At 42.9% G+C, this 23,560-nt stretch overlaps 1 protein-coding gene across 1 annotated transcript in view; it reads left to right on the top strand.

Moving 5' to 3' along the window:
* The window catches only part of Ext2 (exostosin glycosyltransferase 2), a 130,537-nt gene that overhangs the window by 55,032 nt on the left and 51,945 nt on the right, over positions 1-23,560 (top strand). Inside the window, exon 8 of the mRNA XM_040745901.1 lies at positions 3,084-3,215. Within this exon, the coding sequence (XP_040601835.1) occupies positions 3,084-3,215 (132 nt within the window). The remainder of the gene's footprint in view (positions 1-3,083; positions 3,216-23,560) is intronic.

The raw sequence follows: 23,560 nt of genomic DNA, 5'->3' as shown, positions 1-23,560 counted from the left end.
AGTGAGAGGTGGGAAAATATGAAAGGCTGAGAGCAGCATAAAGGACTTTGTCCCTTTCCATAGGAATACACGCATTGGGGGCGTGGGCCAGTGGTGTGTCATTGCCAGCCATTGCAGATCTAGAACATCATAGCTGCAGCATTTGGAGGAGGAGGCTCTCGCCTCACAGTAGACAAGAAACAAGTAAGGCGGGGGTTGGGGACTCAGTATGACTTTCAAAGGCATGCCTCCAGTGACATGTGTCCTCCCTCTTAAGTTTCTAGGACCTCCCGAAATGGCACCCCCAGCTGCGACCTAATAGTTTGACACATGAACTTGTGGGGGGGCACTTCCCATTTCAAACCATAATATATGTGTTGGGGAGAGCATTCGTGCTCAGTTTACAGCAGCCGTGGGGCATGGTTTCCGTAACCCAGTCTTCTTAACTACTGTGACCTTCACCTTACAGGTTTGGGAAGCAGATAGGTTTAACAGCTGCAAGCCACACCAACTGCTGGTCACTGTCACCACTCCTCACCCCCTGCACTGCACTGGCTCCTTATAAACATGAATTATTGCAGATCCCATTGGCATGGCATTACTGAAGAACAAAACATCCATGCTATTTAATTGTTATATAAACTGGAATGACAAGTTCAGCTGAGCTCCTGTTTGCTTATGATAGTATTTTTGCATGTATATGTGTGTGGATGTATGTTCTAATGTGTGTTAGCAAACGTGTTCATGCATCTTTGTGCACATGGGTGGAGGCTAGAAGCTGGCATTCAGTGTTTTCCTCAATTCAACACTTTATTATTAAGGCAGTCTTTTGCTGTTTCCAGAACTCTGGACTCCACTCAGTCTAGTCAGCTCCCTCGCCTGGGGATCCATCTGAGAGCTGGGATTACAGCTGGCTACCACACCTGCCTGGCTTTTCATATGGGTGCTGAGGTTCCAGCTTCAGTCCTTACTATTGCTCAGAGTGCCTTGCCCACTGATTCATGTCCTCAGACCCCTGGTTGGGCAGTTTATGGTCTTAACCTGGCCCCAGTCTTGTCCCTCTCAGAGTTTCTTGTGTAAAACTGTTGGGAATTCTGCCTTTCTTATACCTTGAAGTCTATGTTTTAGTGGCTTGTTAGTATCTGGATAAATGTCCAATTAAGGTCTTATTGGTCTGATCTATTCCTGCATGACCAGTTTTCTCCCTGTACAGTCCCCAGGAGGGTTTGCATGATTGCCAAAGTCTCTCATTCAAACATCTTGGATGATAGGAAGATGGCTCTTACGTTTACTTTCTTGGAGAATAGATGATGTAGTAAGTAAGTATTTGTGTTTGCTCTCGGGAAGAGAACAGAGAAACTTTCTTACATTGTCCACATGACTGAAACCCCGTGTCTCTGTGGACAGGTGGCCGACAGAGAGGCCGGCAGGGCTGTAAGTCATCATGCCTTCTGAGCTCTTACTACCAAGGTCCTGCAGAAGCCATTAAGCCCCAGAAGCTCACTTACTCTTGCCCTGAAACTCTTGAGCTGTGATTATTGGCAGAGCTTGCTTCCTCTATAAGTGAATTGCAATTTGTGGGTGGGGCGATGATTGGAGACAGCTTGAGTCAGATGCTGGCTTCCACAGTTGGCCTTTGGCCAGTATTCAGGTGCATATATGCAACACACAGGTAGAAAATGACAGAGGGACACCTGACTTCATCCTCTGGCCTCTGCCTGGCACAGGACCTCCTCCCTCATAGCGCATGGACACAACACAAAATAGAAAAGCAAGTCTTTTATTAAAAAATGACAAAACAGAAAATGTATGCTGAAGAGAAAGAAAAATGGAAAATTTTCCTTCTGAAAAGAATCTTCAAATTGACCACTTTTCAGGACAAGCACCAAGAGAAAGCTGGGCTGACAGGATAGGGAAGGAAAGGGCTTTACTTCTACAATTTTATTCCAGGAAATCTAATGATCTAAATGAGATGGGATCTTCCTTGGAAAACAGTATTTTTTTCAAGTTCACACATCCAGATTTGCATTCTTCTATGTCTGCAAAAGAAGATCAATAGCTTTAAGCCATTCAGTCTGGCACCTGAGAACACTGAATAGGAGGTTGCAAATTTGGGCTATAGAGTGAGATGCTGTCTCAAATAAAATTTAAAAAATGCCAGTTGTGGTGACATATGCTTGTAATCCTAGCATTTGGGAGGCTGAAACAGGAGAACTCTGAGTTCTGGGGCAACTTGGGCATAGTGAGATGTCACCTCTAATGAACACATAAAAATAATAAATAAAACCTTGTCACACATACTCACAAGAAACCTACCCCAATTGTGTCTTTGATTCATTCTTCTAAACCCTTTCGAGGAGGAGAAGTAATGTCAGTTTTGTACTAAATTCTTCAAGAAGTGGGGGGGGGAGAGGGAGAGAGAGACAGAGAGAGACAGAGAGAGAGAGAAGAGAGAGAGCACTTTTTAGTTCATTTTGTGAGGCCAGCCACACCCTGATTCCATAACACAAGTTAGGTTTTCCAAGTGGCACCAAATAAGTCGGTGACAGGAAAGTGAATGTCTTGATGTTATTTTCATAACAAAGGCCCAAGGTTGCTAAAAAGAATCATCCTTCATTGTTTTTCTACTTTATTCTTTGAGACAGGGTCTCTCAATCAAACTCAGAGCTCACTGATAGACCTAGTCTTGTTAGCCAGCTTGCTCTGGGGATCTCTTATCTCCAGTTTCTGATTCTGAGATTATGTGGGCTACCATGCCTACCCAGCATTTACATAGGTTCTGGGGAGCCAAACTCTGGTCCTCGTGCTTGCATTGCAAGTGCTTTATCCTTGGGGCTATATGCTCAGCCCTCTATTTGCCTCCTCTACTAAAGACTCTAAACCTTGCCTGATTTAACACATAGGACTTTCATTACCCTAGGCTCCTCTTCTGTTACACCAGCGCTGTGTGTACTTTCCTGACTACTACTCTATTCTGACTGCCTTCAGTAAGGCATACCTCTGACAGCAATGAAGGAATCACCTAGCTCCAAGTTGGCTGTGACAGGGCATCTTGTTCCCCCACATGTCACCTGCTCACTTACAGCATGTTGTTTTCTTTATAGGCACGATGGTTTTGGGAAGCATACTTCCAGTCCATTAAAGCCATTGCTCTGGCCACCCTGCAGATCATCAATGACAGGATCTATCCATATGCAGCCATCTCCTATGAAGAGTGGAATGACCCTCCCGCTGTGGTAAGTGGGTTCTCGTGCTAGCCACATGAGCCATCAAGATGGGAAAAAGGAAAGTATGCTACGGAGGAAAAGGATGCTTAAATGCCATCCGTCTCAGATGGGTGAGCACATTAGACTTGCAGCTTGATAAGGGCAACTTGGTTCAGAAAGGCTGATAAGAGTAATAGGACAAAGGAGCAGCAGGTCCCCATTTGTTCTCCACATACTTGGGAAGAGCCTGTTTTCTTAAGGTCAAGGTGAGTGACACATGGGTCTTGTTGTAAGCTAAGGACATCCTGATGGCTTTGGCACTGAGTTCCTAGAACACTTGAATACGTTCCATCAACAGCTTGATGATGGGCTTGTTTGGACATCCTGCTCTGCTGGATATGGCATCACGTGCTTGACATTTGTTACTTAAGTTGGCACTCCCAAGTTTCTGTGAGTGAAACAGTAGTAAGCAAAAGAGATGGAGTGTAAGCCCCTAATACTGAGGGAGGAGGAAGAAAAGAGCTATCAATATTCCAACCAGTCAGAAAAACAACCAAGGAACGGGCCCTCCAATAACCTTAGATGCAATAATTGGCCCTACCCACCAACTAAAAGGTGCAAACTAGGTGATTAGATTAAAACCCCAACACCCAACTAGGTATTGTCTCTAAGACATACACCCCTCTGGCACAGACATTGGAAATGGAAACTCAAAGGAGGGATATTCACCCATCAAGCCATGGGAAACATGAAGCAGCTGTTATAGTGATTCTGATATCTGATAAAGTAGACTCCAAAACTATTCAGAAGAGATAAATCCATTACATTTTAAAAAGGGGAACAGTTTATAAAGATTATATAGCAATTGTGAATATTTGTACATTGAACATTGTGGGCTCCCAATTTCATAAACACTAAGTGGCTTGAAAGGTAAGACAAGTCCTGATGTGGTACTGCTGGGGGACTTCAGTATTCCATTCTTATCTTTAGTCAGGTCCTTCCATACTAAAAGTAGAGCAACAGCAGAACTAACCCATACAATTGACCAATTGGATCCAATAAACATCTGCAGACCATTGCATCCAACAGATAGCAGAAACACATTCTCAACAGCCATGAAACCTCCTCTACAATCAGTCAGATTAGGTGTCTCTGAGCAAGCTTAACACATGCAAAAAGCTAAAATAATTCTTTCTATCCTCTTAGATCACAGAATACAAGTAGAAATCAACAACAAGAGAAACTCAGAGACTACACAGAACTTGCAGACCTAACAGTGTACTCTTTAGTTAGCAGTGAGTTATTGAAGAAGTCAGGGAGAGAATTTAACATTCCTGTACTCTGATTAAAGTGGCAACATAGCTTATTAAACTTCTGAGATAGAAGGAGAGCCACTTATAGTAATTAATGTTCAAATTTTAAAGAATAAATTGGTGGTCTAGTATTTGATATCTCAGCAGTTAAGAACACTTCCAGAGAATCCAGATTCAATTCCCAGTACCTACATGGTGGCTCATAGCCTTCTGTAACTCCAGTCTTGGGGGATCTGACACCCTCTTCTGGCCTCCATAGGCACCAGGCACATACCTTATATGCAGACATGCACATAGTCAAAACACATACACATAAAATAAAATAAAAATTTAAAAATCGGAGCAGTGTCAAATAAGTTAATGATATATCTGAGGTTTCTAGAAACACAAGAAGCCAAACGTAAGTACCCTATGACTAGATATCATAAAGATCATGGCAGAAGTTAATGAATTAGAAATTAAAGGAGCAACTCATAGACTTAAAGAGCTGGTTCTTTGAGAAGATGAACAAGATTGACAAAACCAGAATAAAGAGAAGCACCACATTGATAAAATTAGAGATGAAAGGGAATTTGTTACAATAGAATCCAATAAAATCTGGAGAATCATTAGGGAATATTGTGGAACTTACTTTTCAAAATGCTGAAAAATCTGGAAATACTGGATAGATTCCAAAATATACCTACCAAAATTAAGTATTATAAGAATATAAAGACAACTTAAACAGACCCAGGCAACACAATTGAAGCAGCAATGAAAAGATTTATACAAGGAAAAGGCCAGGACCAGGAAGATTCACTGCTGAATTCCACCAAACTTTTAAGGAAGAGCTTACACAGTCCTCAAACTGTGCCACAAAATAGAAATGGAAGGAACACTGCCAATTATTATCCTGATACCAACCAGATAAGAATCCAACAATGAAGCTATAGATCGACTTTCACAATGAGCAAGGATGTAAATTTTTTCAGCAAAATACTTAACAAACAAAATTCAAGAAGTCATTAAGATCATACATCGCAACAAAGTTGTTTTCATCCCAGGGATACATAGTTAGTCCAACATTCACAGACATCACAACCAGATAAATAAACTTCAGGACAGAAATCACATGATTTTCTCAATGAAAACTGAAAAGGCATTTGACAAAGTTCAAAGTGGCTTCATGACAAAAGTCCTGAAGGAACTAGAAGTAGAAAGAACTTATCTCAATATAGTAAAGGCTTTTTAAAGCAAATATATAGCCAATTTTATGCTAAATGGGGAAATACTGGGAATATTCTTGAATGACACAGGAATGTCCTAGACTCACATTCAATATAGCTAAAGCAATAAGACAAGAAAAGGAAATGAAGGGGATGTGAGTAAGAAACAAAGAAGTCAAACCATTCCTATTTGCAAATGCTATGATCTTATTTAAAAGACTCTATGGATAGACCAGATAAATATTTTCGGCAAAATAACGGATCAAAATCAACATACAAAAATGAAAAGCTTTTCTGTTTCGATAACTTCCTAAGGAGGAAATCAGGAAAAACATTCCTTTCACAATGGCTTCAGTCAATAAATAAGTGAACAAATAAACTTAGGAGAGTACCTAACCAAGGAGGTAAAGACCTCTATCTGCAAACTTGAGGATGCTGAAGAAATTGAAGATGATGCTAGACAATGAACACCCCTTCAGTGCTCATGGATTGAAAAAATTAATATTTTCTAAAGTAATCTACAGACTATACATTTCCCATGAAAGTTCCAATGACATTCTTCACAGAAAAAAAATCCTGAAATTCACATGGAAGCACAAAAGACCACAGTATCCAAAGAAATTTTAAACACAAAGAACAATGCCAGACCTATTACAGTACTTGACTTCAAATCTTCAAATCATACCACCAAGCCATAGTGAAAAAGTCAGTGTGGTACTGGCACAAAAGCAGACACATATACTAATGGAATAGAGTAGATGACCAGTAATAAATCTATAGTCACCCGAACATACACTGCATAAAATATGGTCTCTTCAGCAAATGGTGCTGGCGGTACAGAGAGCCATGGGAGCAAGTGGTTTAGGTGCCTCAAGGACACTTTAGGAAGAGAAGGAAGCTTGTGATAGGAAGGGGATGAAGCCTGAGGAGGGCTGGGTCACAGAATATCCATCATTTAAATGAGGTATCAGTGTTCCCTGTAGATGATAAGAGATCACCGTAGCATTAATGGAGAAAGACTACACTTGAGACCAACCTATGTGTGACACCACTGTAGAGTATTAATATGCATAGCAATGGGACAGCATTGGAGACAACTTGAGGACACCGGAGAGAATTAGTGGAGGACAGATTTGAGCCATGTCTGGGGAGACTGATTGCTCTCACTGGTGAGCCAGAGCCATAGTTTATCCTGAGAGGCTTTCTTAGTCTGGCTCCAGTCTGCCTTTCTAGCCTCCTCTCCTCCCTGCCTGCTTCGAGAAGGTCTAGAGTAAGGCCCACCAGCTGCTTCCTTCAAGTGTGCCCATCCGTTGCTCCTCCCTTGCCCTACTGCCATTCTTCGCCATCAGTCCTGTTCCCGGCACCTGTACACGCATCCTTCCCTCCACAAGGCCTTGCAAATCCCCCTCAGGAAGCAGTCTTTTCCTCTTCACACGCTCTGAAGGTATGGAATCTGTTTCCTCCTGTCACTTAGCACACATGGAGGTATAATTTTCTCTGGGGTTTTAAGCAACTGTAGGACCCACATGCTAGTATGACAGCCATTATTTTGTCGTCTCCCACATACCACCTGCTTAGAAGGTAGGGGCATGATAGATGCCCTCTGTAAAGTAGTCTCATGGTGCATGATGGCCTGTGGCCTGGGTTAGTCACATAATTTGGCAAGTTGTGTAAACAAGTGAGGACACTGCCTGTAAAGTCCTCTGGGAGCCACTGAGCCTTCTCTGTGTGGAACAAAACTCCTGCCCTAGCATATGGTGTGGGTCTGATTCTCATGTGTGTTCCTATGCAGAATGCACACAAGTGTTCCAGCATACTCAGGCAGACTGTCTAGGAATCAGGACTTCACCCTGAGTGTTTAAATAATTAGACTTTCACTTCTCTTTTGCAAGTGTAGATTAAGGGAAAATGTGAAGTTGTGTAGTTTTGAAATGGATGTGCTTGGAGTTTAAGACAGAATGGTCAAAGTGAGGAACTCTTAGCTTGATAAGGAACAGAAGTATCAAAGGCATAAATCTCTATATATATCCAGAAATGCATTTGTTATTTTTCATTTGGTTCTTTCTTAAATACCTGTTCAGGGCACTTCAGTATTTATCACATCTCCAGTCAGTCAGGTGGCGAGATTCCTGATTTACAGCTCAGGGCTGCTCACTTCTGAGTCTTCAGTGGAAGCAACAGGCGGGAGGCTGGGTAGCAATGATTCATGTGTAGCTGACGTCTCCCTCCCCTCAGGAATAGTTAACTGATTCTAGATGAGATTACTCTGAGCCCAGTCTGCAGGGGAGTCTGTCCTCTAGATTCCAGCAGATTTACAATGTCAGACACCCGAGGTGGGAGTAGGTGTGGATAGTGCTCAGTAAATCAAGGATGCTCTGGACTTCTTAGAGATGTGCTGCTGGCCTCCCGCCTGCTCTGTGCATGCTCAGACAGGGGAATGAGAGGTGAAAGCTGTATTTTGGATAGATACAGCTGTCTTCATTTAATATAGAAATGGCTATGGCTTGGGTGACAGACAGTGAGGGGTGGCCTCCTAGAGCATCCGTCACCAGATGTTTAGTGTTCTAATCAATAGGGTGAGGCCAGTTACATGGTATTCCACTCTTCCACTCTCAGGACCTGGGAGTGTTTGCCACAGAGAGCCTTGAGCACTGATTGGAAGTAGCAGGTCTGCCTGGATTAGAGAGACTGTGCTTGGGGAAGGACTTCTCTCTAAGCTCAAGATGGTTAAGAGGCAAATAGGGATGGAGAGAGCGTCCAGACAGTAAAACCTGCATGCAATCCCCAGCACCCTGTGAAAAAGTCAGGTGTGATGGTACACACCTGTAATCCCAGAGCTGGTGTGTATATGTATATTCTACCACAAATGAACACACACACACACCCCAAAAGTTGTTTTTAAAAAGAAGGAATTCAGGAGCTAGAGAGATGGCCCAGTGGTTAAGAGCACTGGCTGCTCTTCCAGAGGTCCTGAGTTCAATTTCCAGCACTCAGGTGATAGCTCACAACCATCTATAACTGTAGTCCCATGGGATCTGATGTTCTTTTCTGGTGTGCAGATGTACAGACAGACAAAGACCCGTATACATAAAAGACATATATATAACTGGGTGGTGGTGGCGCACGCCTTTAATCCCAGCACTTGGGAGGCAGAGGCAGGTGGATCTCTGTGAGTTTGAGGCCAGCCTGGTCTACAGAGCGAGTTCCAGGATTGTTACACAGAGAAATCCTGTCTTGAAAAACAAACAAAAGAGAATATGAATATGAAAAAGAAAAAAGAAAGAGTGCATGTTTTTATCTTGAATTTTCTTAGCTTGTCCCAGGGCTTCCTGTATCTCTTACCTGTTCTGTTCTTTTCTGTTTTCTACCCATTGAGATCTCTCTCTCTCTCTCTCTCTCTCTCTCTCTCTCTCTCTCTCTCTCTCTCTCTCTCTCTCTCTCTCTCTCTCTCCCTCCCTCCCTCCCTCCCTCCCTCCCTCTCTCCCTTTGCACCTGTACCAAATGTTATCATCTCCTTTAGTCACTGTCCCTGATGCTGTTTCTGGGCTGGCCAAAGCAGCCAGGCTTTTCCCCAGACACTACCCTGGACCTCTGCTCTCAGACATGCAAGATGCAGGACAGAGACAGAAAGTATTTCGTATTACATCTGGATTTCTGCCATGTGCTACCAAAGCTGAATCATCTCAATGACGTTCTTTTAAAACATCAAAAATAAATTCTGTTACAATTGCGCATTTCCTCATTAGTTGTCTATAATATGATTTTTATTCCACTATGATTTTATTTATTCTTTGGGTGAACACCAGGAAAGATTGCCTTCTCTTTTTTTCTTTCTGCATTTATTGTTTTGTCTAATTTTATGTTAAATTGACACAAGCTAGAATCATTTTTTTCTATTTTTTTATTTTATTTTCCAGTTTAAATTTAGATAAGAAACAAGGTTGCTTCACAAGTCAGTTCCAGGTCCCTCTCCCTTTCCCTCCCCTCCTCCCGTGCCCTCCCCCCAACCCCCCCCCCCCGTTATCCCCGCATTCCCCCAGGGAGGTGTCCATAGTCTGTCATTTCATATAGGGCAGGGCCTAGACCCTTCCCCAAGAGTTCAGGGTGAGAGTGCACCTCACATTGTTCTATGGGAGTCCAAAGTCCGTGTGTATACTTGGGATGGGTACTGATCTGCTGCCCAAGGCTCAATAGATTACCTAGGCCTCCTCACTGACACCCAGATTCAGGGGGTCTTGATCAGTCCCATGCTGGATTCCCAGGCTAATGCCAGGGATTCAAGAGTTAACCTTTGTCTGGTCAGCTGTTTCTGGGGGTTAAACCAGCCCAGTCTTAATCCCTTTGATCATCAGTCCTCCCTCTCTGTTACTGGCTTTCTTGAGTTCAGCTCAGTACTTAACCAAGGGAGTCTGCCTCTTCTTCGATCAGCCACTAAATGAAGTTTCTGTTTCCCAGACTCTCTGGCCATAGGATTGTAGGCTGGCACTCCCCAGATCTATGTCTAAAATCCATATATGAGAGAGTACATGCCATGTTTCTCTTTTTGTGACTGGGTTACCTCACTCAGGATGGTTTCTTCTAGTGTCATCCATTTGCCTATGAATCTCATGATTCCATTACTTTTTTCTGCTGAATAGTACTCCATTGTGTAGATGTACCACATTTTCTCTATCCACTCTTCGGTTGAGGGACATCTAAGCTAGAATCATTTTAGAAAAGAAAATGCCCCACTTTGACCTGTAGGCAAACCTGTAGTACATTTTCCTGATAGATGATTAATATAGGAGATTCCAGCTCACCATAGATGGTGTCACCCCTAGACTGGCGGTCCTGGGTGCTGGTTGAGCAAGCCATGAGGAGCAAACCAGTAAGCAGCCCTCCACCATGGCCTCTGCACCAGTCCCTGCCTCCAGGGTCCTGCCTTGAGCTCCTGTCCTGACTTCCCTTCATGATGGACTACAGCTGTAGGCCAAAATAGACCTTTTCTCTCCAAAGTTGCTTTTGCTCGTGATGTTTTATCATAGCAATAGAAACTCTAAGACATCAGACCTGAAACAAAAAAGACAGACAGGAATTCTTATCTTGGATGTTCATAAAAAAAGTGTATAATTGTCTAAGAATAAGATGGAAAAACAAAAGTTAATTGCAATGCAGTCTAGATAGAGGGGTGACTTACCTGAAGTCGACTGGTCACATAAGGGTTATGTATTTATGTGGAAGTCCTGTAAGCCTCTGTCCAAATCTAGGAGCTGGAAATGGCGAGTGCAAAGGACTTACACTCTTGAGCTGTTACGTGAGAGCTCCTGGTTGGTAGGTGTCAACCATGGGCTCAGTTGGGCAAATCTGGGGTACTTGAATACAGGAATAAAGACCCCTGCCTGTCCAGCTCAAAGCTAGGGTGGGTGCATAGAACTCATACTCGCGTAGCTTCCCAGGCCTTGGGTCTAGTGTATGCTGCTGCTGGCTAAAGGAGCATGCTTTGATCTAGAGTTTGACTTACTCTCCACACCCTGGCTCACTGACTCAGGAAGGCTCGTCCATCCTCACCTCTTCCCTCCTCTTGACCTGCATGGTTTAGACTAGCAGCATTGAGAGGCTGTCTGGGCTCTGTCTGTCTCTGCTGCACTTATGGCTGAAGGCTGCTTACACTCAGTTGTCCAGATGGCTCCTGCTCACAATGACTGCTTGTTCTACAGCCCAGGAAGGCTGCTCAGACACCTGAAGCAGAATCCTCAATGGGAAAGACACCAGTTTAACAAATTGTCTGGCTCAGCTCGGCACCAGCCCTTTAGCTTCCAGGCTGTGGAATGTTCCTCTGGAATTTGAGGGTCTTTTTCCCAAGGGGCCTTCTTGGCTGATTCTCAGACCCTTTTCCTCCTACTGCCTAGATAGAAATATGTATGCGATTCAGAAATTTAGTCTACATTTTAAGTAAAAATTTTGAATTACATTGTTTTTAGAGGTATATCATGAATTGGGTAATGTTTGCTCACGTGGTCTAGTATGCTACCTCAAATTCTAGACTTTTCTGTGAAGAGCTGCAGGGAAACGCTAGACGTCTCAAGTTATCAGCAGTTAGGGAGTAAAGAAAACTACCGATAGAAAGATGAAGACCTAAGGAGGTTGGCCAATTCTAGTCAGACAGACAGGAAGGACCAGGTGCCAAGCCAGATTTGAATGGGGAGAATAAATAAGGAATATGAAAGAGCAAACTTAGAGGTGTGGCTGAGATCATAACCATGTCAGTTAAATCTTTTGCAGTGGAACAGACATCTGCATGGCACCCCTGAGGGGCATACGGGTGAATCCCCACCCCCAGCTGCTGTTGATGTGGCCCTGACTCTCTCTATCCTTTTCTTAAGGTCCACTTGGAGGGCCCCAGCATTCATGAATCAAACCTGACTGCCTCTTGACATCACACAGCATGCTGGAAAGAAATGAGTAGAATAATGTTTTGGAGAGTATAGAGGCTTGCCCTGGTAGCAGATGAATTGAGAACATGCCGGCTACCCTGGCAACACTACCCTGCACCAGTGATCACATATCAGTTAGCACAGCAGACCCCCTGGTCTTCAGGGGCTGTGGCCAGGTTCCTTCCAATTCTGCCTCTGCAATCCTAGAACATAGTTTGGTTTTGGTTTTGGTTTTGGTTTGTTCTGATTTAAGACGCGGTTCCTCTGTGTAACAGCGCGGTAGACCAGGCTAGCCTTGAACTCAAAGATTGCCTGCCTCTGCCTCCAAGTGCTGGAATTTAAGGTGTGCACCTCCATCATCGGGCCCCAGGACATAGTTTTAAGAGTCTCCAAAGTAATATTTGAATGAGATTTTCTCATAACCAGGTCATTATAGTTGTAGGTTAGAAAAAAAAGGCCACATAGCTTGATTTTTAACATCTTTCTTTTACTCTCTGTAATATTTCCTCATTTTATTTAAAAATAGTATTGTTTCACACATGAAATTAAGTGGTCACAGCTGCTTTCAACTCTTCTAACTCCTCTGGTTGTCTTTCTGATTCCATACAAAATGCTCATAATGGAATTCTTACATTTCTTACTAAGACGTTGTTTTCAAATTGGTGCTTTTTCTCCCATTCTCTCCATTTTCCCTGTGTGTTAGTGTTATGCATCTATCCGAGGGTGATACATCATTGCTTTTCATTAAAATGGTGTTTACCTTATGCATAATTGGGGCCATATAAATATAGTTTTCAGCTAAGTACCTTATTCCCTGTTTTCCAGGGAGATATAGCTACTTTTTTCTTTCTGCTCTGTGATGATTTTCATTAACCACTCTAGTTAAGATAGCAAAATGGTCAGTGAGAATAAACTCCAGGTCTCTTTCTTTGGTTTTGGAGCTCTGTCTTGTGCTGCAGTCTGTGTGAGTCCTCTTTGGCTCTCTGTATAGCTGTTATTCTGATCCTCTGCCATTCTGGAATTCTCTTTCCTCTCTGCATGTGCAGTTTCCTTTTCCAGGGCCTGACATCTTCCTTTTCTGGTTTCTAAAGAGCTTCCTAAGGCAGCACCTGAGAGACAGAAAAGGAGATAATGCCCTGTCGTCTTGCATGTCTGGAAATGTGCTTATTTTTCAATGTGATGAGTGGTTGGACTCAGAATTTTGGTGGAAAACATAGTTTTGTTTTTTGTTTTTGTTTTGAGACAGGGTTTCTCTGTGTGGCCCTGGCTGTCTTGGAGACCAGGCTGGCCTCAAACTCAGAGATTTGCTTGCCTGTGCCTCCCAAGTGCTGGGATTAGATATGTCCACCACTAATGGCTTTTAATGTTGTTTCCCCCAATCCCTGGAAAACTTTAGAGTAATGTGCCCTCACATGAGTGTTTTTACTGAAAGTGCTGATCCAAGCTTTTTCAAGCTGGAAATTCATGCCTTTCAGTGCAGAGGCATTTTCTCATTTTCTTCTAGTGTAACTTTGGTTACTGTCTTCTGTCCTCTCCTTTCTCTCTGCAGCATCTATTAATTGGATGGTGAATGCATGCATTAGTTCTGCTTCTTTTATTGCCAGGCCTGGTCTTTCTGCTCTCATTTTTCTGGCATTTTCTTCCTTTATCTTTTAACATTTGATTAAAAACAAGAACCATTTCAGTTCTTTTTATTTTAAGGGTCCATAATTTTCCATTTCTGAAGATACTGTTTGTGGTTTTATTTGCTTATGTTGTTTCCTTTTATTTCTTTTCTAATTTTTATTTGCTCTTTTGCAATGAAAGATTTCTTTATATGCCTGACCAGTTGTGGTGTTTGCTCTTGTGAGTGAGGCATTGAAGGCTGATTGGAAGCTCTAGCCTTAAATGAGCTTTGCCAGTGATGGGCTGTACTCAGGCCAGGGGACCCAGGCATTTGCCCAAATGTTGGTGTTAATAGTTATTTCCGTTGGACTAGATTATTGCTCTGGAGAATAGTCTTTGTGCCTAGCGGAGGGCTGGATAAGGGTGGGCAGGTGTGGACCAAGCATTTGGGAGCTGAGTAAAGGAAGGAGACTGTCCTTGCTCTTCCATTTGTAGATGGTACCTCACCCTGCCTCCTGGTCTTGGAGACTGTGAGTCTGGGATCTCTGTTTCATTTGGCCCATAGAATAATCTTTCCTTCTCCAAAGCCTGGGAATGGGGTTGGCCTCTCTGTGCCTTAGGTTTAGGGACCTTTGACCAACTGTTCTTACTGAATGTCTCCAAGGAACACCAATATCTGTCTTCTTGTCATCATCACTGCTAGGAATCATAGAATTGACTGATTGCTTGCTTGTTGGCTTGCTTGTTTGTTTGATTGATTGATTTTGCTTTGCTGTGTCATTCATTATTAGTCTGACTTTTGTTTGTTTGTTTGTTTTTGTTTTTTGAGACTCACTATTGCCCAGGTTGGTCTTGAACTCTTGAACATAAATGTTCCTTCTGTCTCAGACCGATGAGCCCTGTATATGCCTTCACACTTGGCTAAAAATTCTATTTCTTTCTTTCTTTGTTTTTCTGAGGCTGTGGGTTGAACCCAGGCCTTGTATGCATTAGGCAAATGCTATGCCCTGATCTGTATCCCCAGAACTGTTGTTGTTTCTTTAAATTTTGATACAGTTCAGAATTGAAATTTTATGAAGTAGCAGTTTTATGTACTCATTTACTCATATTTCCCCTGTGTTAATAATTTATCACAGTTCTGTTTTTCCATGTGTATATGTTCAGATGTATTCCTGAACCTTCTAGAAGGTGTAAGTGTTATGCACCTTTACTCTTGAATGTTTCTCATATAGCATTATCTCACCAATACAGTAATACTGTATTACTCCTTAGACTTTGTTATCCTGACCGTGTCCATCATAGTGAAGGAAACTGCCTTTGCACTCATTTCTACAGCTTTCATTTCTGAGGTCTAGAGCAGCCTTTCATTCTTTATCTTGTGCGATGACATTTTTGAAATTTAGAAGAGAACTTGTCATATGTACAGTAAGGCACACACACCCCTTCTTCTTTTACAAAGCAGCAAGGAACTTTATTCAGAAACAAAGCTGTACACAGCCTGTAGATAAGCCCCAGGAGATCAGCGTCTGCTGGATGACAAGGCACTCAAGGGCTCGTAGATGTCTTTGGGTTTGGAGTATCTGATGCTTTTGCCTGGTCAGATCCAAATTATGCACTTTTGCCAGTAATGTCACAAAAGCATGTGATCTTGTCATGTCAGAGGACACAGATCATCAGTTTGTCCCATTGTTGTGATGGGGGTTTGGACCACAGGTTTCTTCCAGGCTTTTCCAGTGCCTTATTACTGTTTCCTTTTATCATGTGTCATATGAGGGACATGGTGACTTTTCAAACTGTAAATATCCTTTTATTTTCAAACCTACACCCTCCAATTTGAATCCCATGTGGATTCCTGCCTGAGTAGCCTGCCTGTAGTTCTCTTGCTTTTGAGGTTGAGTTTTTGCCTTTAACCCGAGCATCATGTCATTAGTTACTTTGGACAGTTTTCATTCATCTTTTCTATGAATGTTAAAAATCTGTGTTTCTCACTAATTATTCCTTCTAGAATCTTGTTAAATTTTGTGTGCAACTTTTTTCCTTCTGCCTTTATTTTCTGTTTATTGGTTTTGTTTCTCAGATTTTTCACATTTTCATACCTCTTATGCTGGATAATGCTTTCACAGCCATTTTCCCGTTTTCTGCAGCAGTGACTAAGGCATGCTTTTGTCTATCCTTTGTGTTTTAAAATTCAGTGGCTATTTGTAGAAGTTCATGTTGGTTACTTAAATCTTTCTTCTTGGCTCTTATGTTTTATTTTCAAGACAGGGGCTCACTCTATACCCTAGTCTGACCTTGAACCCTGAACCCATCTGACTCCCTTTAGTTTCTTTTTTTATGTCTTGAAGCATTCTGAGACATTTACTTTATAGTCTCCAGTGCTCCAACTTTCTGAAATATGTGTGAAGTCTCATCTTACCATTGGTTACCTGATTGTTGCTTTGGTTATATTATTGCCTCAGTCATTATAATTTTGGAGTGTTAGTTCATCTATGATGAGGTTTTCTGTGGAAACTGTTACAACTTGGGCTAAGAGGGAATTACTTTTCACTCTGTTTTACCTCATTCATTCCTTTATTGACATTTATTAGTTGATAAATTAATGCTCCTTCAGCTGCTCTAGAGGTTGCATAGAGATAAATCATTTTCCCACATCAGCTCCTCAGCTTGAGTACCCGTACCGTCATATAGACTCTGTTAGGCCCAACCCTGCAGGAAAGCTACCCTCCATTAAACTTTCCCAAGGAGAACTTCTGTCGTCACCCCAGGCTCAGGTCCAGAAAGAGTGTGTCCTAGCAGGTGGCTTTTCCGGCTCCTCTTCCTTCATTGATCACTCATGCCTACCTAGTGTCCAAGTCTCCCTTCCTACTCTCTCCCTCACTGGCCTCAAAGCCACTGAAACTGAACATCACTGTGCATAGCCATGGCCTCGCCCTCCTGAGTGCCACTGTGCCCACCAGCTCCAGTGTCTTCTACTCCCCTTGAGTTTCTGCTTTGTTCTTGGACTCAGGACTTTGCCTTTTCCTGTGACCTCAGCTTCAGGTTGGAAAATAGTTTTGTTATATTTCATCCTAGATTTCTATGTGTTTTACAGCAAGAGGATTTTTGAAAAGAAAGACTCCATGTGTTTCAGCTTCCAAAAATTTGTCAGACCCTGATCCATCATTGTCTCCTTCCCTGTTCTTTTTGCCCTTGTGGGTTCATGCCTTCTTTCTTTTTCCCCAAGAAGAAACAGAGGAAAACACAGTAGACAAAACATGTGTCTTAGTGAAATTCCAGAGAATTAAGAAGTGGCTGTGTCGTGGAGGCTGTTGCTTCTACCATCAGCTCTCCCTATGTGCCGCTCACAGCCATACAAAGCTCTGATGTTCTTGGTCATAACTGTGGTGGGGCTTTGAGCTCAAATGTCATGAGCTGTAATTTAACCGTTCCCAGGAGTGCCTCTGAAATCTTCCCACCTCACAGCTGACCTTGCTGAGAGAGCCAATGGGCTGCCAGCGATGAGTCCACACATGGGTTCTTCCAAACGGCTGGAATTTTTCAAGCATGGGATAGTTAGGTGAGATTGTAAACTTGCTTACTCTCTCTTGAGAGGTAGTGGTTTAGTAGTCTCAGTTGCTGTCTTTGGACTATGAGTGAGCCTTGTTTTTGGAATCAAGTAAATTGTGAGTTTCTTCCAGGAGGTCTTTCTTTCAGCTGTTGTCAGTATCCTTATGAAGAAACAGGTCTAAGGGTGATGATTGTGTGTGAAGACTTCGTTCTAAAACCAATCCAAATCTTGTGCATTATCCCTGTCAAACAGTAGAATTGTTATTTTTGATATATCAAATTGTAAACCAATAAAATCAATGGCTGTTATCTTTGCCAATATCTTCAGCAGTCATATCATAGATATATTTAGTGAAATTTATTGCTTGCAGACTGTTATAACTCATGAATTATTGAAAGTATCAACATCTGGAATCCTCTCTTTGCTCATTCCAAATTCTTTTAATATGGCTTATGTTGAGCCGTTTCACTGGCTTCTGTCCATCCCACTGATGGAGGCCACAGCCAGATGAGGGCTCTTATAAATGATTGCCTTCCTTTCCAAGAAATAGGAAGATGAAATGTCAACTTTTTCCTCTACTACCTGAAAAGCAATCAGTGGCCACCCTTCCTGCTCTTCTTGACAGTAGTTTGGCACTATAAACCAAGAGTGGGCATCTGGCCAAATGCAAAATTCGGAGCTACACAGAGAAAAGATTGAAGTGGCTAAGCCTCAGATAATAGCAGGAATTTTCAAGAGGCAGGCAGGTGGGTTTAACCCCTGAGCCTTCAGTAAGCTAAGTGCAACCCAGACATTTCTGAACTGTGCCTTTTAATCCTCCTTTACTGCTCATGGTCTGAGTGACTTGAGGTGACGGAGGGACTCTCCTCTGCAACAGTTCGATCATCTGTAGGACTGGGCTTAGGGATGCTAATGGCTGCAGAGGAATATAGAAGGTAATTCCTTATTACTTATTGGTGCCTAAACTTTCAAAGGAAAGGATATTTTGTAATCAGAACTGAATTTAAAAACATCCACTAGTTTGACCTTGAGTAGTAGGTTTCTTCCCTCTTTGAAATTCATTATCTTTATTTGTAAAGTGGGAATCATGAGGATAATTCTTAAGTAGGATGATTATGAAAAATTAGAGGTATAATTTACAAGGGAGACTTTTATAATTGACACAATACTTTTAAAAGTTAAAATATAGCTAGCCTGTAATACAACTCACCCTCAGCAATTGTGGGGATTGGTCCCAGGGTCCCCATGAATACTAAAACCCACTGATGGTTAAGCCCCTAGTGTAAAGTGGTGTAATTGCACTCAATCTGTGCACATTTTCTTGTAGACAGATAATCTCTGGATTGCTTATAAGGCTTGATTCAGTGTAAGACTTTGTGAACATCAGTTTTACTTTATTGCTCAGGGAATATGGGCAAGAAAGGAAAGTCTCTATATGTTTATTACAGATTCAGTGTTTCTCATAAGTATTTTCAATCCCACAGTTTCTCTAATCTTTTCATGCAAGACCCACAGATACAGAGGTCAGTCTATATAGTGCTTTATCATATTAGAAACATGAATTCAGAATTGGATGGGACTCTGCAGAGGAGAATTGAAATTTGCAAAGGGATATTCTTTGCACCCAGGTGGTTGTCTTATGTATTTTCTGTTGTCTAGTCCCCTTTCACCCCAAAACAGCCTTCTGCTCACTCTGTTCTTCCAGGTGAAGGAAGGGAGACATGATTATTTTGGGTCCTTCCTCCTGGGATGGGATGTAGCCCTGGGTATGCTCTGCAGCACATCACACTCACCATCACCACCACCCATCATTCTGTTGTGGCCTCTCAGATTTTCAGTGAACAAACAAAGGCTGAAGAAGTATAGGGCCTGTCCTATGGGGAAATTCTCTGCCCATCATTTCAACTGATAATTACTGCCAAATTTTCATGAGAATTATTTTCAGATGATGCACAAACTTGGCCCTCAAATTAAATAAGGGACATGGTAGTGCATGACTAACTTTACCATGTAAATGTCGAAAGATATCACCCAATTGAGTAACTAAACTATCAGATAAGTATTATGAATCAGTTTTTTTTTGTTTTTTTGTTTTTCAAGACAGGGTTTTTCTGTATTGTTTTGGAGACTGTTCTGGAACTCACTCTGTAGACCAGGCTGACCTCGAACTCATAGAGATCCACCTACCTCTGCCTCCTGAGTGCTGGGATTAAAGGCGTGCGTCACCAACACCCAACTATGGATCAGTTTTAACCGGTTGCTGAGCTGGCATGAAAGGAAGCTGAGCCCCCAAATATACTGGCCCTTGGTGCCCTGGGAGGATGGATGCATATAGCAAGTGTTCCCTGGGGAAATCTATGTTCTTTGGTGATCAGAAGATTCAACCTGATCACTGTGTGAAATGGGGGTTGGAGAGCAGGATTTGTCACCTGTGACCCATCCACATCAAGACATGGAGATCTGTGTCTTGATGACATGAAGAAGTGACCAGCCTAGATTGGTTCGATACTGAGACCTCACAAACCACCCCACTCTGTGTGGGCTGTGGGCTACATTCACACCATGAAGCCAGTCTAAATAAGCTCTAGGAGGGAACTGGATAAAGCATTTTCGAGACACTCAGACCCTGTCTTGAGGAATTTGTCCTCAGTCTGGCTCTTATTCCTTTCAGTAAAGTTCTAGTGAGTAGCTCACCATCAGAAACCACAAACTCTTGAAGCCCGAGTGAGAGCAGCAGAAACTGAGTGTAGACTAGAGTATTAGCTCCAAAGAAGTGAATAGAACATAACCTAGAAAGACAGAGATGGAAACTGTGAAGTGATGTAGAGAACAGAGGTGGAGTGATGTGAGACAGAGGTGTACAGCCGACACTTGGAGCTGCAGGAGAGGAGGAGGAGGAAGCTTTTTGGAAAGGATGATGGCTGAGAGTTTGCAGCACTGGTAAATGATGCCAGGCCTCAGACCCAGGAAGACCAACAAACCGCAGGTCAATTATCCAAATAAAGGATGAATAGGAGGCCATCAAGATCCCAGTCTCCAAAGACGATCTCATACATCTAGAGGACAGAGAATTGTTTGAATCACCCTATCACTATGGCTCTCAGTGTCTTCAGACAAGGAGGCACATGTGGTTAGATGTCAGAAAGAAGCTTATGAGGAAATGCCTGGAGATGGGCAGCAGGAACTCCATGCCAGCAGCCCTGTCGTCATAGTTGACTATTGTTTTAGTCTTCTGGCCTTTGATCTTTATCTTCCATGTCTCATGTCTCATCAATGAAATTTGGCCTTTGGCATTATTCGTGTTTTTTAGAACATCCAGATATTATTATTCCTCCCTCTGTGAACTAAGAAATCTTGCTTGAAGGCACACTTGGGCCATCAGCGTGCTCTGAAAGAGGGCTGTGGATAGCTGGAGCTCTAGAGGTTTAATGGTTAAGGCAGCATGGGCCACATTACTGATTGCCCCTTTCATATCTCCCAGTAACCATTAACATAAATATCATCTCACCATTTTAGACAGGGGACACCACCCTTGTGCAAGTGAGCAACATGATGTAAACTCTTAACCCTCTCCATGCTTCCTTTGCTTCAGAGGCCTTGGCCCACATCTACCCATAGTCTCTTTGAACCTGTGTAAGGCAGGAAAGGGTTAACTCCTGTCAGGGTTGCCCTTTGACCACTGCAGGATAAGAGGCATGATGAAATACTTTTCAAAGTCTTCTGTGGAAACACATCATGCATAATTGGAGCAAAAAAGAATAAATCAAAGCTTCCCCCCCCTTAGTCTGGTAATTCATAATTGAAACCACATTGAGGTAAGGGTTGATAACTTCAAAACAACCAACAAGACTGCCCTTTCCATCAAGGTAGGAATAGGTAAGGCTGCTCATTACAGGGGCTCCAGGCTTCTGTGTAACAGCCGGTCCTCTCTTCCTCTCTTCTCTGATGTCTCACTTTTCATTCAGGAAAATACCTCTGTTTACATCAAATATAAGCTGACTCAAATGTCTGTCCACATCTCTTGTTTCTGCATGGAGTTACACAGAGAAACGTAAAGCACCTCTGACGTGGTGGGCTATGGGAATTGGGTTTCCAGCGGCCCTTGGCTTCTTCTGTTCTGGGATTGGGATTGGTCAGATTGACAGAGGCCTTTAATTGGCAATGAAACATGGCTTTCTGCCTCCTGATTCTTACAGCCCCCAAGTGAACCCAGCAAGACCATTTCAGAATGGCTGGCAAAGACTGTTTTGTTTTTGCACAATAACCGTAGCCAAGATGGCTTTGGCTACCATAATCTTTGATTCTAAGAACTCTAGGACAGAGCTGCTGAGGGATGGGGACAGCTTCCTCCATGTATGAGCTAGTCGCCCGAGTTTGCTTCTTTTGAAGGAGAAACCATTTAATTGCCCTTGACTTTAACGTCGGTCTCCCTTGGCCTCCCTTGCAAGGTATCCTGAAACTTGAGTCTACTAGGAAGGAGCCTCAAGTCTTCCACTGAAATGAAGGCAAACACTTCCCTAAAGCTGACACTGAGACTGTACAGTCATCATGGCTTCATAATCTACTTTTGTGTGACTTCAGTTTAACAACGAAAGGTTTCTTCATGGAACTTGCATAGCAAATAGCCATTGTAGGGGTGAGACAAGCAGAGTGGGAGAATGGGTGAGAAAAGAGCCAGGCATTTTGGCCAAAGCAACTGCTTTGTCAAAATAACACCTATTTCTTCATCCATCTCCTAATGTTTGAGTGAGCCATTTCCTGTGAACTGATAGGTTTAGACATTGCCTTGGTACCTGCCATCCCAACGCATGATGGCTTGGCCTTCCTTCCTGACCCCACTGCTGGGTGCATCTTGCCATAGTGGAGACTTAATTAGCCACCAGGGTTAATTGCCAGCATTGTTTGCTTTTCCTGGCAGAAGCCAGAGTCTTGAGTAAATTATGGAGGTTTAAATTTGCCTGATTTCCTGCAGAAAGTGGGGTCAAGAGGTCCCAGACTGTAGACACTCTCTGTGACCAGCCAGCAGGGGTCAGTCCTGAAAGGTATTTCAGAGGTGACTAAATGCCATTTTTTGAAATGTCCCTCTCCGGTGGGATATTTCTCTGGGCTTGGTTTGTTGACCTTACCCCAGCAGCACAGTAGCAGGAGCCCCAATTAAAATCTGCCTTTCTCCACCCTGCTGCTGAGCTCTGCAGCCAAATGGGATTATGTTTAAGGAGGGGGTGACGTTTGCTGAAGAAGCCCATTGCTGGCCAGGGCTTCCTACCTGTGAACTTTAAAGGTAGTCATGTTCATTCATCAGTAAAACACCACTCAGGAGAAGAAAGCTTCAAAAGAAACAAATAAGCCAGTTGTAGGACTGAAAAGGCATGCTATAAGAGGCTTCTCATTCTCACGCCATGGCTTCAGCCTTTCTGATCTCCTCCTTTAGACACCACCCTGCAGGATCCTGGATCCTCCCTGTCTGCTGAACTCTGAACAGGCTATTCAGTTGGCTGCCCTCCCCTGCTTGTCCCTACTGCAGCTTGCCTTCCCAGGGTGAGGGGCGTTGTTGGATCTTTGCTTGCTGAGGTGGAGTCCTGTGTGATACCCTGCTATACTGCCTGCTGTTTGGCATTGTACTCTATCATTCTACCCTGCTGCCTTTCCCACCCAATTCACCTCGCGTTGGGAGAGTGAGGGATGTGTTCATCTTTACATCTTGAACACTGATCTAGGCTTGAAGGATAAGATTAGGAAATGTAGACATAATGGATTTGTCCCTGAAGCAACACTGGTAGGAATGGTCTCCGCTTTGCCAACTCATTATAGCAGACAAAAACACACAGTGGGAGGATCAGGGTAAGTTTTGTGTTTGCTTTAAACTAATAGCCATGTATTCTATCCTAAGTGTTTGCATGCACAATCTCATTTAAATATCACTCCACAGGGAAATAGGTACTGTCACAGTCCCATTTTTAAAGATGAGGAAACAGCTGCTGACAGAAATATGTTTTATGTCATAACACTAATCAATGACAAGGCCTCTGCTTTATTTAAACATTGCAGTAAAATCCTATACTTCTGGTGAGATTCTTAGAAAGTACTTGTAAGATGAATTAATCAAGTCAGAAACTATTTCGAAACTCGGGCTTCCTGTCTGTGTAAAGGACACATGGAGTGGGACGTGGGGCGTCAGATTTGAATCTTCTGTTCTCTAGCTTTTGTAATAGCACTAGGTACTGTCGCAGGCACTGGATGGCATGTCTCCTGCCCTCTGAGCCTTCGGAGTGCTTAAAGCAGGCTCAGAAGG

The sequence above is a fragment of the Mesocricetus auratus genome, unplaced genomic scaffold (assembly GCF_017639785.1).
Source record: "Mesocricetus auratus isolate SY011 unplaced genomic scaffold, BCM_Maur_2.0 Super-Scaffold_100004, whole genome shotgun sequence".
In the NCBI taxonomy this organism is placed as follows: Eukaryota; Metazoa; Chordata; class Mammalia; order Rodentia; family Cricetidae; genus Mesocricetus; species Mesocricetus auratus.
Note: the sequence above shows the minus strand (reverse complement) of the source record. Positions and strands in the feature narration are given on the sequence as shown.